The sequence below is a fragment of the Ipomoea triloba genome, chromosome 1 (genome assembly GCF_003576645.1).
Source record: "Ipomoea triloba cultivar NCNSP0323 chromosome 1, ASM357664v1".
In the NCBI taxonomy this organism is placed as follows: domain Eukaryota; kingdom Viridiplantae; phylum Streptophyta; class Magnoliopsida; order Solanales; family Convolvulaceae; genus Ipomoea; species Ipomoea triloba.
The window spans coordinates 36,958,892-36,977,928 of NC_044916.1; the positions used below are offsets into that span (position 1 = coordinate 36,958,892).

Consider the following 19,037-nt stretch of genomic DNA (forward strand, 5'->3'; position numbering starts at 1 on the left):
TCGAATTACAGAAATAATCTTTTTCTGAAAAAAAAAATCATAAAAACAATCAGAAAAAGGTCTATCAGATACTTACCACCAGTCTCTAAAGTCTAAACAACACTCGACTGGTATACGATTTGATGAGATAAATAGCTTGATGCATAATAACTTGTAAAGAATTTTGCCACCAACTCACTGTATGATTCTTCTTGAGACCATGGGATACCACGAACAAGAACCATGAAATAACATGGGTTGGAAACAGATGAACTAATGTAAGCCAACCTCATTCTCGTGATGTATTTGTATTCCTAAGAAAAAGTGGCAAATCTTCAATGATGAAAGAAGAAATACTTCTTGAAAGCTTGTGTTCTGTGGGTGTAAAAAAAATTACAGTAATAGATAACAGATATGGCAAGTAGAGAATGAAATCACTTATAACGCTAGACAATGAGCCCAGAGCCTGACAAGGAAAATTGAAGACAACATAAGTAAGAAAAATTACAAACATAAAAAGATGGGAAGTAGGAGGTAAATAAAAATTTCAAACAATGGCAAGTTTGTACTGTATGGATCGCATTGTAATAAATCCATCCAAGATGCAGTAATAATTTCTCAATAGACAACCAAATTAACTCTGATTGCTTGCAAAATCTGTCCTCGAGTCCTTAGAATGAAAAATAAGAAAATTTTGCAAGTTTGCAGACTTTCAAGTGTTTGTTAAGATACAATCAAATGATGACCATTGTGTCAAAAGATACAACCAAATACGTTTTCAAACAAATGGTAGACATTTAGTCAAATGCAGGTTATCTTGCACAGTGTACCAAAGATAACATCCTAATTCATCTGAAAACTCAGGATTGAAATGATGTAGATTGTCAATATCAGAAGATATATGTATCATACCACTGAGACCCTTCCTTGAGTCTCTAGGAGCCAGCTCGTGTGCTACATCCTGCCCAAAATAATTGACGTTAATACTAGTCTTCATACTTAAAGTAAGAGTTGTCGAAGATGAGTGGGTTGGTAGTCCAAGCATCTTCAAATCCCTATTGCTGGTTACAATGAGTCAAGATAGCAATCAGAAGAAATCATACATAGTAATGATCTATATAGCTAAATTCTCACATGCTCTTTTTAAAAAAAAAATAAAAAATTTACAGCATTTAGAGAAAACATACACAAAATACAGACTATATATACATAATAATTCTTTTTTGGGACTATATGTATATATACAGCATACTGATACTGGAATAGTAGACTAATAATTAAACTAAACCATCATATATATTATGGAGTACTTAATTTACCTACAATATACACAAAATTCAACAGTATTCACAAAATAATTTTTCCGGGGCGTACGTATATAGAGCATACTTATATAGTGATAGTGAAATAGTGGACTAATATAATCATTAAACCAATAACTCATATGGATTATGAAATAATTAATTAATTTACAGACAATATACAGAGAATACATTGAAGATTTAGGGAATTAGGGATTTATGTTTATGGAATTAGGGCTATTAGGGATTTATATTTATGAAATTAGGGCTAACTAATTAAGAGAATAAGATTGAAGATTTATTCTAACCTGAATTGCCGGTTGCTAATGATATCTACTATTTTGTACAATAATTCACCCCTTATTTTAGTTGTTTTGATGCTTATTTTCTTTATCCTAGTGAAATTGGAAATTGTTTGTGTGTTATATTGTCCAAGTGTTGAATTATCTACAAGAAACAACAAAGGAAGAATTGTGGAGCATTTTGGACAAGTTCTGGAAGAAAAGGGAATTACAAGGAAGAAAGGAAACAAGAATACAAGTTGGAAAAGAATTGGAAGTTGTCTAATGGGCCAAGGCCCATCTATCTCCTATATATTCTACATATTCTCTACAATTAAAGGAGGTTCCCTTACAGAGTTCTGAACCCTAGCTTTTAGTTTATATTTCCCCAGCATAGTTAGACTAGTTTTACATTAGATTATTTTATTTCAAGATTGGAATCAAAGATTGAAGTTGGATTTGTTCTTTATCAGTTAAGTTTCTCTTCCCTTTTATTTCTTATGATGTTTATGGTTATTTATTCTTGCTTTGCTGTGTTTACTCCCATCATGCGGGAGTAATTCGTTTATGGGTTTGGATTAGGGATCCATTGTTAATCTTGATGTTCGATTTACGATTTATGATTATTGCATAAAGGGATTGAATCTTTTACCTAGGGTTTATGTTGATTTGAGGATTTCTTTGCACTAGTTATTGGTTTGTGGCCAGAATTAATTGCTAGTCTAGGAGAGGGACTCATTACAACGAAAGTTGGATGGAGACCTCGAGCCTTACCAATTTCAACCTAATTTTCCTGCTATGAAAGTAGAGGTAATTTTGGGGGCTTACAATGCTTAAGTGCTTAAGGTTATGATTGATGCATCACGACAGTGGGACAATTTTAGCCTAATTCTCTTATTGATTACGAAAGTAGCTGAGTAGAATTCTTTTGTGCATTGCCCATATATCCCTTGGTTAAATATTCTTTCCCTAATCCTGAGTTGGTTGGAACATCAAGATTACAATCCCCCTAATCTGGCCCATACCTTTTATCATATAGTTTTCACCTTAATTAATTGCTTTCTTTTATTCCACATCATTCAGTCTCTGTTACTTGGATTCTATAAATTCATATACTCTAGTGCCTGGTAATTCACACAGTTTTGTGCCATAACACCAATCCTCAGCGGAACGACATTACACCCTTTTTACACTCATCATTTGTGCTCATCAGCTAAAGACGAAGAGCCGGATGGATGGACGACAATTGAGGAATGGGCTGAGGAGAAGAGAGGATATGGAACTGTTGGCTATGGGGATAGCAGCGCCGTCGCCAACAAGTCGCCATCGTCAACAACGAGAAACCTGTCGAGCCATCGTCGTCGAGCCGCCGTCGTCAACAATGAGAAGCCCGTCGCGCTACCGCCATCGTCAACAAATCGCCGCCATCACCAGCACCAAGAAGCTAGAAGAGAAATAGTTTAACACTTGAAAAAATTTTAGTGCCCTAAAAAACTTGTATTCATATGTGTTTATTTGTGGGACCGGTGGAGCTGAGCGTTATATATATGTTATTTCCGACCACCAATGCTGGTCGGAAACAAAAGATTAATTTTAAAATTTTCAAATGGTTGAAAAACTTTCCGACCACATTTAAAGAGTGGTCGGTATCTCCGACTACTTAATAAAGGTGGTCGGAAAATTCGACCACTTTTTGACCCGTGCAACTTTTGGTTGGAAAAACGAAAAAAAATTACCTTTTGTGACTAGTTTTTGAGTGGTCGGAAATGAGGTCGGAAAAATGATAATTTCCAGCAGTGTCAATTAGTTATAGCTTCAACTAATAGCTATATATCAAGCACCTCCCTAGACTTGTCACTGGCCTATGGTAGAAGACAACTACCTAGCTAGCGCCCAAAAGATGAAGACGTGAAACTTGCATATAACCACGACTCCTTTAACTCAAGGTTCTTAATTAATTATTCACACCAGGCTAGAACCATGCAATACTTCAATTACCGTTGTATGTATAGCTATTGCTTTTTATGTAGTTTTTCATTATCTTGCAAACAGTAGCAAGTCACGGAAGCAAAAATCACCGCCGGAAGCCGGTGGAGCGTGGCTTATTCTCGGCCACTTTCACCGTTTCAGAGGCTCTAAACTTCCTCACATTGCCCGCAGGGAAAACTGGCGGTCCGACTTTTGAATTTTAACATTTTTGAGCAATAAGTTGGCTAAAAAATTGATTAATCAAACACTCATATTAGCTATTTAATCAAGTCAAATAACTATAGTGATCAAACAAACAAAAATTGACTGATAAGCTAATTATGTTACCAAACAGAATCTTTGTGTATTATAGAGTATCAATAAGTAGGGTCAACCCAACTAAGTTGGTCTTGACTTGGCTAGCTATGAATAACTTGGGTGGTTTATCTTGTTCTTTGCGGAATAGGGTGTTGTGTGGTTTACAAACCATAATTTTCTTTTATAGCAATGAGATGTTTAATTTTGATAGCGAGAATTATTTATCTTTTGGGCATAGTCAAGGACTCATAGCCCTAATAACATGGATCAGAGTATTTTTTTTTTTTTTTGTTTTTTTTTTGGTAAAAGGATAATATATTAATAACGAAAAGAACGGGAGGCAGCAAAGCCCCGAAAGTCATACAGCAAAGCCAATTTAACTTTATCAGGGAGGGAGTTAAAAGATGAAAATAAAGTGGCAGATGTGCGATGCAACCCTTCTAAAGCTAAAGCATCCGCAACCCTGTTTCCCTCACGATAGACATGAATAATGGATGACGACCAAGAAGTGATCCTTGAGTGAATGTGTTTGACTGCACTACGAATTCTCCATGGTAACAAGTTGGTGATAGATGTTGCGAATCGCACCAAAACATGGATCAGAGTATATAGATTTTCATATGTACACGATATATAATTTGGTGAAAAATGGACTTGCTAACCGTCAAGTATTGTTTAAATTGTGCATTTTGTACCTTAAAAAGATTTGTTTTTTTAAATACAGAAATCAGCTGATGATTTAATGTTGTATATAGCTAGAGTGTGTACGGATTATTAGGACTCTATGTATATGAGTCATGTTAGGATTATCAATTCTAGTCTATCTATGATTCCTCTTGTATATATACCTGTCTCCTACACTATTGTAATTACTGAATTCAATACATACATTATATTCAGTTCTCATCCGGATGTATAAAGCGGATTAGGTGTTATAGTGTGCGATATGTAATTACAAGCAATTAAACACTAGCATTAAGAAAAAAAAATAGAACAAGCACATATTAACGAGATAAACACAAAATAAGGAAACAAACAAACTTATAGGACCCGGGAGAACACATAATTAGGAAATTGAGGAGATGCACACACAAAATTCTAGTATAAAAGTCACGCATATGATCATCTAAATTAAACAAGAATTATGTCTAGTAATTGCCCACTCTCATGACTTATCCATTATATTCAAGTCTTTCAAACACAGAAGCATCAAAAGCCCCCTATTTCCTTTATTTTACCGTGAGAAATATGGATCATGCAATGAGTAGTTTGAAATCTCGATCCAAGTCTCAGTGGAATCAAAACATGCTAATGAATGTCACGAATCAAACATTAACGATATACAAAATTGATCCATTTTGTTTAAATAAGTGAGTTTGTACACATGATTAATCAAATTTAATGAAACAAATAAGAATTTTTTAAACATAATATCTACATTTTAAGTAAAAAAAAATATAGATTAAACATGCATGGGGTAAAATATGACAAATAAAGAACTAAACTATGGTGTCCAATTGTGAAAGAAATATATAAGAGCATCTAAACATAATTTTTGAGGAAATTTTGTTGGATTACAAGGGTAGAGGAGAGAACAAAAGAAGCAAAAGAAGAAGAAGAAGATAGTTGTCAGACAAAAAAAAAGATTTTACACGCCCAGGAGCGCATGTACATGGCGCGAAGCTTAGCTTGCACTGAACACGCATCTAAGGAGAGTAATTTTACCTTCAGATCTCTCTCCTGCGAGCCTCACATTTGAAGAAGACAAAAACCTACTCTCCTACAACAACTCAAATCTTCTCTCTCCAATATTTTCTCTCATCTAACTAAGATTCAGCCTCCTAAAAACTAAGCAAAAAACCACTACGGGTTGCTTTAAAGGACATAGCAAAGTACATGGTGATAATGACCCAATTATTTGCTACGGCCACAGTAACCCAATTAAATTATTATTGTACAAGACCTTTATTTTTTAAATTCATAACCCGCCCTAGGATCATCACCTTAATTTACGCTAACCCAATGAAATATAGGTATATTTACACCCTATGCCGGAAATAAATCAGTATATAATCACATGTCTTGGCTAGCTATGCATAAGGTAATACCCATTTATTAACCAGTTAACCCAACTAAGTTGATCTTGACTTGCTCGCTATGAATAACTAGGTCGGTTTATCTTGTTCTTTTCCAAATGGGGTGTTGTGTAGTTTACAATAATTTTCTTTTATAGCAATGAGATGTTTAATTTTGATAGCTGAGAAGCATTAATTCTTTCTTCTCGATCTAAATTTGAGTGTATATATGCATAGAGGGTGAAATGATTATTTATCTTTTGGGCATAGTCAAGGATTCATATATAGCCCTAATAACATGGATCAGAGTATATAGATTTTCATAAGCACACGATATATAATTTGGTGAAAAATGGACTTACTAACCGTTAAGTATAGTTTAAATTGTATATGTCGTACTCTATAAAGATTAAATTTTAAAATAAATATAGAAATCAACTGATGTGATATATAATGTTTTAGAGCTAGGGTGTGTACGGATGTATAATGTTGTTCTCAGCGGATTAGGTGTTATAGTGTGCAATATGTAATTACAAGAATTTTTTTTTTTTTTTTGCAAATATAATTACTAGAAATTAAGCAATAGCATTAGGAAATAAATCAAAAGCTAACCCAGTGGGGTAGCTCAAGTGGCAAGTGAGCTCTCTTTGTGGGAAAGAATTTCGGGAGAACCCGGGTTTAATTCCCACAAGTGATGATTCTCCTTGGGCCCTGGGCCAATTTCTGTGCCTCTCGGAGCGAATACGGGTGGACCCTTAAAACAGACGGAGAAAGACCCGGTGAATTTACCAAAAAAAAAAAAAGAAGAAATAAATCAAAAGCTAAAATTCCATTTCCACGTGAGCATTGCTCCCACAATAGCCGCTAGGCGTTAGCCATCCACTACTCCACGTTTACGGCATTAATTATTCACTCCACGCACACCCACTTAATAATTAAAGATCCTCTAATCCATATTTTAAGGCATTATCCGGTCACCGCTTGGTTTATTCATTTATTTATAATAACAAAATCATATATTTACATGTTTTAGTTAAGGCATTATCGGGTCACCGGCCACTTGGTTTATTTATAATAATAATAACATATATTTACACCCGATGCCGGAAATAATTAAATCAGTATATGTCAATTATTCAATTAAACCAGGGCTCTCAGTCAAACCAGAACCATGGAATTTATTTATTTATATAGGGCATTATGGGGTCACCACGTGGTTTATTTATAATAATAATAACATATATGGCACACCCTATGTCGGAAATAAATCAGTATATAATCACACGTCAATTAAACCAGGGCTCTCATCCAAACCAAAACCATGGAATTTCTTCTCCAAAACCTTTACACTTCAATTCTTGTTATATCTATTACTTTTTATGTAATTTTTCATTATCTTTCTCGCAAAAACAAGTCTCAGAACCAAAAATCACCGCCTGAAGCGGGTGGAGCCTGGCCTATTCTCGGCCACCTTCACCTTTTCAGAGGCTCTAAACTTCCTCACGTAGCCCTGGGAGAAATGGCCGACAAATATGGACCAGCCTTCACAGTCCGGATTGGCTCGCACAGAGTTTTGGTGGTTAGCGACTGGAAATTGGCAAAAGAACTCTCAACGGTCCACGACGTTCACATTTCGTCACGTCCCAAGTTTCGAGCCGCCAAAAACATGGGCTATAACTACATAATGTTTGGTTTTTCTCCCTATGGGCCCTACTGGCGTGAAATTCGCAAACTTACTTCCTTAGAACTACTGTCACACCGGCGCCTTGAGCAGCTAAAGCACATAAGAGTATCCGAGATCGACACCTCTATAAAGGAGCTCTATAAGCTTTGGTCTGAAAAGAACAAAAATTCTGAACATTCGGGTCGGGTTTTGGTGGAAATGAAGAAATGGTTCGCGGACCTAACACTCAATGTGGTCCTTCAAATGTTGGCTGGAAAACGGTACTTTGGTACTGCAACGGTTAGTGATGAAAATGAGGGGCGGCGTTGCCAAAGGGTGTTGAGAGATGTTGTTAAGTTTCTTGGGGCTTTTGTGCCCGCGGATGCCCTGCCCTTTTTGGGATGGTTTGATATTGGGGGGATTGAAAAATCCATGAAAGAAGTTGCTAAAGAAATGGATTCTCTTATGGATGAATGGATACAAGAGCATCGTCTAAAGAAAGAGGGGACGGGCGAGGAGAAAGATTTCATAGGCGGGATGCTTTCGCGAATAGAAGGGATTGATCTTAATGGTTGTGACACAGACACCATTATCAAATCTACGTGCTTGGTACGTATGCATGCGCTCCGGATTTATTATTAAATTATCATTCTTGAATTTATTACGTCCTCCATGCATACTTAAAAAACTTACATAAAGCCTTAGGGTAGTGATTCGTTTTATGATTTGATTGCATGAACGATTAAAGGTGCCATCTTTGTGCATTTATAAAGACTTATAACACGTTTGGTTCATGAAATAACTTTGAAATTGAATGATATTTTCGGAAATATGCCTATTCCATTATTTTTTAATGCCTTTTATTCTCAGGAACATTATTTTGTGAATGAGCTATTCCCCGGGAAATAGCAATTCCAAACCCCCGATATTAGGCTATTCCTGAGTTCTAAGAATAATCTAAATTTATTAATTATTTCGTGTTTTATCCCCCATTAAACCTGAAATTTGTTTATGCCTTTTACTCCATATCGCAATACTTCTTTATCACCCATACAATACTTGCATGTCTTTGAGGTTCAAGCTCTTCAACCTTTACAATATATTTTTCTAAACTTTTATACATACATACATAGGCGTATTTATGTCTTTTAAAAATATATTCCATTTTTATTTCTTAAACCAAGCAAAAATTAGAATAACATTCTTAAATTCTATTCTTTTAGCAAATCAAACAATAGAATACAATTCATGCATGTTCTATTCATTGTGTATTCCATTCTTTATGAAATAATATGCCTATTTCCTTAAAATTCATTCATAAATCAAACATGCTATTAGGATTAATCTGACGGAACTGAGATTTCTGAGTATAAAAAAAATGTACATACAACTTTAATATATATATATATATATATATATATGTAAAGTATTAAATACATCATTTTCTTTAACTATTTAAATTTTGTATATTAGAATTTGATTGCGGGAGGAGCAGATACGATCATGGTCATGCTAACGTGGGCTCTATCTTTGATGATGAACAATCCCCATGTGTTGAAGAAGGCTCAAGAAGAACTAGACATGGTGGTTGGCAAGGAAAGAAAAGTAAATGAATCAGATGTTACTAATTTGGTGTATCTTCAATGTATTATCAAAGAAACACTTAGGTTGTACCCGTCAACTCCACTTGGAGGCCCAAGAATATTCACGGAAGATTGCAAAGTATCAAAATTTGATGTTCCAAAAGGCACTTGGTTGCTCTTTAACTTATGGAAACTCCAACGAGATCCACAACTTTGGTCTAACCCTCTTGAATTCAATCCGGAAAGATTTATCAATCGCCATAAAGATGTTGATGTCTTGGGACAGGATTTCGAGTTGATTTCATTTGGTGTTGGTAGAAGAATATGCCCAGGAATAACTCTTAGTCTTCAAATATTGCCCTTGGTCTTGGCTAATTTATTGCATTCGTTTGAGCTCTCAAATGTCTCTAATGGAGTAATTGATATGACTGAAACAACCGGAACAAGCAATTTCAAAGCTGCACCGCTTGAAATTCTCATAGCTCCTCGTCCCTCTATTGATCTGTATTAGTTAACCACGCATTAATTAATATGTGCGCGTGTTTGTTTGTATCTGTGTCTGTGTATGTATGTTCACTGGAAAGAGCTCCCATCGGCATCATGATTTACCAGTTTTCTGTGGCCTGTATGTAAGTTCCTTTCAGTTCTACTATGTAAAATTACATGAATAAAAAGGCTTGATATTGTTGGAAGATATTAAAAGGGTAGAATAGTCCTTCCTCTTTTATCCTTTCGGTTGTAACCGCTCATCCTCCCTTGTATATAAATCCATTTCCCGCTCATGCTTCTGTGATAACTAATACAATCGATGAACAGATTCAGTTAGTTCTTCTTTTGCGTTTATCTCCCTTCACGTTTCCGTCATGGTATCAGAGCCTCCACGGCGTGGTTCTTACGCAGCCGCTCTCTCCGGCGATCAGAATGCAGAGAGAGTTGCGGCTACTCCAGTCAATCGCTCTCCGGCGAGAAGTTCGTCCACAAACATTCCGCAGAGGAGCACGAACTTACAGCAACAGAGAGGTTATAATATGGAGGAACTGGACAATCCGTTCTTCTTCAATGCAAGTGATGGTCCAAACATCATACTCGTCAATCCTCCACTGCAAGGCAGTTCGAATTATGGATCCTGGTGCAATGCGATGAAAATCGCACTCGAAGTGAAGAACAAATGGTGTATCGTTGATGGCTCTATCAACGGACCGAACGCAGAGCATGCCGTCCAATTTACTGCTTGGAGGCGATGTAACCTAATGGTATGTTCCTGGATCTATAGGTCCGTCATTCCTTCTATCGCACAGAGTATCATGCACATTCATGTAGCTAGAGATGTGTGGGATGATTTGAAGCGTAGATTCTCTCAATGCGACGCACAGAAAATCTCCATTTTACAGAATGATATAAACAACTTGAAACAAGGAAACATGTCAGTGAATGATTACTACACAAAGTGTAGAACTCTTTGGGAAGAAATGAATTCCTTGAGGCCAATTCCAATCTGTAGATGCGATCCAAAGTGCGATTGCGTAGTCATTACTCAGATCTTAGAAGAACGAGAGACAGATTGTGTTATACGATTCTTGCAGGGTCTCAACGATGAGTATAGCACTCTAAAATCGAATGTTTTAGTTCTCGATCCCTTGCCTGAGGTCTATAAGATTTTTGTTATGGCAGAAAAGGTTGAAAGGCAGAATGTGTTCACCAATCTAAGTTTGAATAGTCTTGAGATTAACCAGGCCAATGCAGTTCATCAGACTCAAGAAGTTGGTGGTGATGTTATAGCGGCTGTCAACTCCTACAATGGGAGGAGGACTGCAAACACGAACAGAAATGCAAAATGCACATTCTGCGGCATGAACGGACACACGGTGGATAAATGTTTCAAGAAACATGGATATCCACCGGGATGGATATCCGGTTATAAGTCGAAAGGGAAACAGACAGATGCAGTCAACACCTCTCTATCTAGCTCAGAGGGTTCTGGTTCGGTTCTGGATCGAATGGAACGATTGGACCGAATGGAGCGAATGTTATCCCAACTTCAAAATCAGATTGGACAATCGTCAATTGATAGATCAAAAACCACAGCAGCTGTGTCTCTAATTCCAAAATTCACTGAGGAAGATCATACAGATGAAGGCAAGTCTTATATAAATTCTGTTTTTATATCTTCTTCTACTTGGATTCTTGATTCGGGGGCTACGGATCACATTACATGCTCAACTAATTTCCTTAGTGATTTTCATATTGTTCATAATGCTGAAGTCAGCCTACCTACTGGAAACTCCATTTCTGTTAAGCATATGGGCAGAGTTAAATTGAATGAGCAGATTTGGTTGAAAGATGTTCTTCACATCCCGTCTTTCAAGTTTAATTTGATTTCTGTGAGCAAACTTTTACAAGACAATCATTATAAACTGACCTTTGAATCTGGACAGTGCTTGATTCAGGACAATCTTGGGATGATAGTTGGTTCAGCTAAGGAAATCAATGGCTTATATCTGATGAAGGAGTCACCAAAAGAACAAAGTGTAGGCCGTAATGGCATATTAGCTCAATGTAATAGCTGTGAAATTTGGCACCAAAGACTTGGTCATTTTCCTGTTAACAAGTTGCATCTGTTGAACAATTTCAAAATTCCTGATAATAAAAGTTTTGCTTGTGATGCCTGCAATTTTGCCAAACATAAGAGAACTCCTTTTCCTTTAAGCATTACTACCTCCAAAGCTATTTTTGATCTGATTCATGCAGATATTTGGGGTCCCTTCTCTGTCTATTCTTTACAAGGGGAACGGTATTTTTTGACGTTAGTGGATGACCACTCCCGATTCACTTGGGTGCATTTATTGAAAAACAAAAGTGATGCTAGACAGGTTCTGAAAGGGTTCCATGCAATGGTTCTTACTCAGTTTGGAGTGCTGATCAAAACCATTCGAACAGATAATGGAGCAGAATTCAACATGTCTGATTTCTTTACTGAGAAAGGGATCGTTCACCAGCGTTCTTGTGCCTACACACCGCAACAAAATGCAGTTGTTGAGAGGAAACACCAACACATACTCAATGTGGCAAGGTCCATTCGGTTTCAAGCATCCTTACCTCTTGAGTTGTGGAGCCAGTGTGTATTGCATGCTGTATATCTTATAAACAGACTACCATCACCGGTTATTGAGCTCTCAACTCCATACTACAGACTATATGGACGACAACCGGATTTAACAAACCTCAGGGTTTTCGGGTGTTTGTGCTATGCTGCTAATTTGTCGAGTCACAGGCACAAAATGGAAAAACGCAGTAAGAAATGCATTTTTGTTGGTATTCCTGCTCATACCAAAGGATATCTAGTTTATGACATCGATGAGAAAGCTATCTCCATATCTAGGGATGTACAATTCTATGAATCTTACTTCCCTTTTGCAGAATCCTCCACAGGTACTCTTAACACTGCATCAGATGGTCCCTCACTTCCTATTATTCCCATTGACAACCGTCTACACTATGAACCAGTGAGCACCAAAGTGAACATTCCTCCTGAAGTTAGTGATGAGAATGAGGAAAACACTCCCAATAATTCTGCATCCAGAGAAGTTATGAACTTAGCAGACATTAATGGTTCATCATCCCGGCAGAATCATTCTGGTGAAATGCCCGATTCCCACAATGAATCCACACAGGGGATAGTTCAGAATGGTTCCTCACAAACAGCAGATGGTGACAATATTCATATAACACAACCAAGAAGGTCCCAGAGACCAAGACGGGCTCCTAGCAGACTTCAGGATTATCTTTGTGATGTAGTGATCAGCAGAGGATCATCTCCACATCACTTATCTAATGTCATTTCCTTTGATTCCTTGTCTCCAGCACACAAAGTTTTTTCCATGGCTGTAACATTAGTTAACGAGCCAAAAACTTACTCTCAGGCAGCGAAAGAAAAGCATTGGAAGGAGGCCATGGATAAGGAAATTCAAGCTCTGCAGGAGACAAAAACCTGGGATCTAACCACTCTTCCCGCCGGAAAAACACCAATCGGTTGTAAATGGGTGTACAAAGTCAAGTTAAAAGCCGATGGCTCTGTTGAAAGATATAAGGCTCGGCTCGTCGCAAAAGGCTATACTCAACAATTGGGAATTGATTATGTTGAGACCTTCTCCCCGGTAGCCAGAATTACCACAATTCGAACATTCTTAGCCACTGCAGCTGCAAGAGGTTGGCACATCCACCAGTTGGATATCAACAACGCCTTCTTACATGGCGATTTAACGAAGGAAGTTTATATGTTGTTGCCTCCCGGATTCCAAACTGAGAAGCCAAACCAAGTCTGCAGGCTGCGTCGTTCTCTTTATGGTCTAAAGCAGGCGAGCCGCCAATGGAATGCAAAATTGAGCAGTGCGCTGTCCAGCATGGGTTTTGTCCAATCGAAAGCTGATCCGTCATTGTTTACTAAAGGCCGGGAAAATAATTTCATTGGTGTTCTTGTTTATGTCGATGACATATTGGTCATGAGCCCCGACATGTGTTTGATCAAAGATCTCAAAGTTCTTTTGGACAATACGTTCAAGATTAAAGACCTGGGAACCCTTGGATACTTCCTTGGAATCGAAGCACAGATGAATGATTCGGGCTTGAATATATGCCAGAGGAAATATGCACTCGATATATTGTCTGAAGCCGGCTTCCTTGAGTGTAAACCAGTAAACACTCCAATGGTTCCAGGTTACCATCTTGCCCATGGTGATGGTAATCCTCTTGCAGACATTACTACTTATAGAAGGCTCATAGGCCGGCTGCTGTACCTCACAGCAACAAGACCAGACATATCCTATGCTATCCAACAACTAAGCCAATTCGTCGATGCTCCCACTGACAAACACCTCACTGCTGCTCATAGGGTGCTTCGATACATCAAAGGCACGCCTGGGCAAGGGCTGTTTTATCCCAAAGGCAACAACTTGCAGCTAAGTGTCTTCTCGGACTCTGATTGGGCAGCATGCGTAGAATCCCGGCGCTCCATTACGGGTTATTGCATTTTTCTTGGATCCGCTCTCATCTCTTGGAAGTCCAAGAAACAGGCAACCGTAGCCAGATCCTCGTCGGAAGCAGAGTACCGAGCCCTTGCATCTTCGGTCTGTGAAGTTCAATGGATTATATATCTGTTAGCAGATTTGCAATTGTCTTTGCCCAAGCCAGCCACTGTTTTCTGCGACAATAAGTCGGCAGTAGCCATGGCTGAAAATCAAGTTTTCCACGAACGAACAAAGCATATCGAGATCGATTGTCATCTCGTTCGGGAAAAGGTGGCACAAGGATTAATCAAGCTCATGTCAGTCTCATCTTCTAACCAAATTGCGGATGGTTTTACAAAGCCTCTGCCTGTTTCTCCTTTCAAAGTTTTTTCATCTAAGTTGGGCGTCCAAGACTTGCACGCGCCAACTTACGGGGGGGTGTTGGAAGATATTAAAAGGGTAGAATAGTCCTTCCTCTTTTATCCTTTCGGTTGTAACCGCTCATCCTCCCTTGTATATAAATCCCTTTCCCGCTCATGCTTCTGTGATAACTAATACAATCAATGAACAGATTCAGTTAGTTCTTCTTTTGCGTTTATCTCCCTTCACGTTTCCGTCAGATATTCCTATTAATTACCCATTTATCAATCCAATATCAATTATTTGGCATATCTTCGTGCTATTGTTAAAGAAACATTTAGATTGGGTTAATCCTAGTCAAGTTGATCAAGAAATGGTAACTACAATATAATATTACTAGTTCGACTAGTCTATGGGAAGCAACATATTGATTTTTTTTTAATTTGAACAAATCAATTATGAACAAGTTAATTTGATTTACCTCCTTAAATATTGCACTGTATCATGTTTTCATGTTCCAAAGAACACTTGGCTATTCTTTAACATGTGAAAAACTTAGCTTCAATGACATCCACAAGTTTAACCCAATCCTCTTGAATTCAAGCCTTGAGAAATTTATTAATTGCCACAAGGAGGTTGATGTTTTTGGACTGGATTTCGAATTGATTCCATTTTGAGCAGTAGAAGAATATTTCTAGAAACAGATTTTTGGATCCAGATGATCCATTTGATCTTGCCTAATTTGTTGCATTCATTTGAGCTAACAAATGCGTCTAATGGACCAGTTGATATGACTTGAGACAATTATTTGACTAAACAACCTCAACGATACACCACTACAAATCCTTATAACTCCCCACCTCTCTTCTCATCTTTATTAGTCAACCACACATTAATTATTATGTCTTCATATGTGTTTGTATGTATGTATGGGGGTCTGTGTATGGTGAAAGTGCTCCCACGGACGTGATGATTTATCATATCTCTGTGACTTGTATTAAGGAAACTTTCAATAATTCAACTATAAACATTTAATTATTGCCCATAGATTAATATATATATATATATATGATTTTCTACTTGAAATTCTAAATCATAGTTCTGCCTGTAGTACAGGCAAAGCACATAGAAAAAGTCAATTGCACTTCAAAAATCACATGTGACTGTGACGAGAATTAAATATGTGACCTTAAGATATATTAATCATATTTCACCGACTTAGTCATCATCTTTTTGGGATTGGGGATTTGAATTTCAATATGCGACATTATGCGTACTACTCACTATACAGAGTCGCTGTGCATGAATGCTATCAGCCACACAGATGGAGTCGCTCTGATCTGCATGAATAATGCTACCAGCCACAAGTAAGCAGAGTCATTTTCATTGGCAGATCAGCACGCGAAATTTTGGTGCATAATTTTGATGGAAATCTATACGAGGACAAATTAAAAGTGGAGCACATGGGAGAACTGTAGACATGTCACCGGCCTATGATAGAAGACAAGTAAAGTTATATCGTGGATCAGGGCCCATCATTTATTGTGAACTCTGATTCAATACAAAAATTTAACTTTACAATGTACATTCATAATACACACATAAATACAATATAATGAATATGGATTAAACACTTAACATAATATACAGAATTCATGTTCATTATGGCCCTGTTTGGTAAATGGCGGTTGGCTGTTTGGGTTAGAAGGTATGATTTGTTAATAACATTAGCTGATTGTAAAAAGTTGGCTGATTGGGTTGGCTGTTAGTGATAGCGGTTTGGTATAATTTTTTTCTCAAAAAGTTAATTGAAAATGCTACTTTGAGTAGCCTTTTGAATTTTAGTATTTTGGAGTTACAAAAAGCTTATTAACCAAACAACTAATAGTGATCAAATAAGCCAAAATTGGCTGATAGGCTGATTATTTACCAAACAGGACCTATATATATCGTGTTTATGAAAATGTGTATTATGAACATGAATTTTGTATATTATAAAGTTAAATTTTTTGTATTGGATCAGGGTCTACGATGCATTGTGAACCCAGGTCCACAATATAACGATTGAGAAGACAACAACCTAGCAACCACCCAAAAAAAACGTGAAACTTTAGAGAAACTTGTATATAACCACGAATCAATTAACCCCAAGGTTCTTTATTATTCACACCAATCCACAACCATGCAACTCCTTCTCCAAAACCTTAACGCTTCAATTATCATTGTATGTATAGCTATTGCTTTTTATCCACTTTTTCATTATCTTACCAACAGTAGCAAGTCTCGGAAGGGGCAAAAATCACCGCCGGAAGCCGGTGGCGCGTGGCCAATTCTCGGCCACCTTCACCTCTTCAGAGGCTCTAAACTTCCCCACATAGCCCTGGGAGAACTCGCCGACAAGTATGGGCCGGCTTTCACAATCCGAATGGGTATGCAGAGAGTTTTGGTGGTTAGCGACTGGAAATTGGCTAAAGAACTCTCCACTAACCACGACATTCACATTTCTTCTCGCCCCAAATTTCGAGCCACCAAACATATGGGCTACAATGACACTATGCTCGTTTTGGCCCCCTATGGTCCTTTTTGGCGTGGGATTCGCAAACTAATTTCCTCGGAATTACTCTCCAACCGACGATTAGAGCAATTGAAGCACATAAGAGTGTCCGAGATCGAGACCTCTATAAAAGATCTCTATAAGGTTTGGACTGAAAACAAAAACTCCGATCCCTCCGGTCGTGTTAAAGTGGAAATGAAGAAGTGGTTCGGAGACTTAACATTCAATGTTCTCATTCGAATGGTGGTCGGAAAAAGATGCTTTGGGACATTGGCGGTTGGGGATGAAAAAGAGGGGCGACGTTGCCAAAAGGTAATTGGAGATTTTGTTAAATTTCTTGGGACTTTTGTGCCCGCGGATGCCCTGCCTTTCTTGGGATGGTTAGATATTGGAGGGTATGAGAAAGCCATGAAAGGAGTTGCTAAAGAAATGGATTCTCTTGCTGAAGAATGGTTACAAGAGCATCGTTTGAAGAAAGAGGGTATGGGTGGTGATGAAGAAGATTTCATGGGTGCTATGCTGTCACGAATAGAAGAGATTGATCTAAATGGTTGCAGTGCTGACACCGTGATCAAATCTACTTGCATGGTATATATGTCCTCTTGATTTATCAAATTATTTGATTCCTGAGTGGCAAAATTGTGTGAGACCGTCTCAATTCGTGGAACGGGTCAACTTTTTGATTAATGAGGTCAAAGATCTAACCCATTAATCAATGACACGGATTGAGACCTGTTGAATGATTTCACACAAGTGTTACTCTTCCTGAATATATATCTAATACACAATTATTTTTATCAACTATTTAACTTTTGTATGTATATCAAGGTTTTGATTTCTGGAGGAGCAGAAACGCCCATGGTCATACTAACATGGGCTTTGTCTTTGATAATGAACCATCCCCATGTATTGAAGATGGCTCAAGAGGAATTAGACAGGGTAGTTGGCAAGGAAAGAAAGGTGAATGAATCAGATATTGGTCATTTGATGTATCTTCGAGCTATTGTCAAAGAAACGTTTAGGTTGTATCCCGGTGGTCCACTAGGAGTTTCAAGAATATTCACCAAAGATTGCACCGTGTCTGATTTTCATGTTTCAAAAGACACTTGGCTATTCTTCAATGTGTGGAAACTTCAACGAGATCCACAGGTTTGGTCTAGCCCTCTTGAATTCAAACCTGAAAGATTTATCAATTGCAATAAGGAGATTGATGTGTTGGGACGGGATTTCGAGTTGATTCCGTTCGGTGTTGGTAGAAGAATATGCCCGGGAATAACTAGTGCTCTTCAAATTTTGCACTTGGTCTTGGCTAATGTGTTACATTCTTTTGAGCTCTCAAATATCTCTAATGAAGCAATTGATATGACTGAGATGGCTGGACTAACCAACCTCAAAGCTACACCACTTGAAATTTTCATAGCTCCCCGCCTCTCCCCTAATCTTTATTAGCCAATTAAATATTAATTAATATGTTTGCGTGTGTGTTTGTATGATCTATGTAAACTTAGTCAATTGTATAAACATTGTAATTTGACGTTTACCCTTTTATCTTTTGAGGTGGGCCAACGGCTGTAACATCGGCATCCATTTCATAGACTTCTTTACAAGCAGACAAGCATAGTCATTTTCTATCTTGGGATCAACTCGTACACGAAAGCTGCATGTGGTGCTTAATTTTGATAGCGTTATCTGTAAAGATATTACTCTAATCCAGGCCAATCCAATCAAATATGGCAAATTATAACCATCAGATTGTCTATCTATAATTGGCATATTATTATGTACCTTCATATTGATAGTTTTTATACCTATAACCCTATAACTATCATATTATGTGTCAGCAATTATTAAGTTATTTGTTTATATCTAAAAAACAATTAACTTAGGTACATAATATGTTAACTGAAGGTACAAAATAATATTATGTATTATTAATTATTAAGTTATTTGTT

At 37.5% G+C, this 19,037-nt stretch overlaps 2 protein-coding genes across 2 annotated transcripts; both read left to right on the forward strand.

Moving 5' to 3' along the window:
* Positions 1-7,249: 7,249 nt before the first annotated feature.
* Positions 7,250-9,870, forward strand: LOC115995646 (cytochrome P450 CYP82D47-like). The gene is made up of 2 exons (XM_031234750.1): positions 7,250-8,194; positions 9,059-9,870. The coding sequence occupies exons 1-2, from the start codon at positions 7,442-7,444 to the stop codon at positions 9,677-9,679; spliced, it is 1,374 nt and encodes a 457-aa protein (XP_031090610.1). The 5' UTR covers positions 7,250-7,441; the 3' UTR covers positions 9,680-9,870.
* Positions 9,871-16,680: 6,810 nt separating this feature from the next.
* On the forward strand, positions 16,681-18,728 carry LOC116023270 (cytochrome P450 CYP82D47-like). Its single transcript, XM_031264264.1, has 2 exons — positions 16,681-17,673; positions 17,914-18,728. Exons 1-2 carry the CDS (start codon positions 16,714-16,716, stop codon positions 18,532-18,534), a joined length of 1,581 nt encoding a protein of 526 aa, XP_031120124.1. The 5' UTR covers positions 16,681-16,713; the 3' UTR covers positions 18,535-18,728.
* The last annotated feature ends 309 nt before the right edge of the window (positions 18,729-19,037 follow it).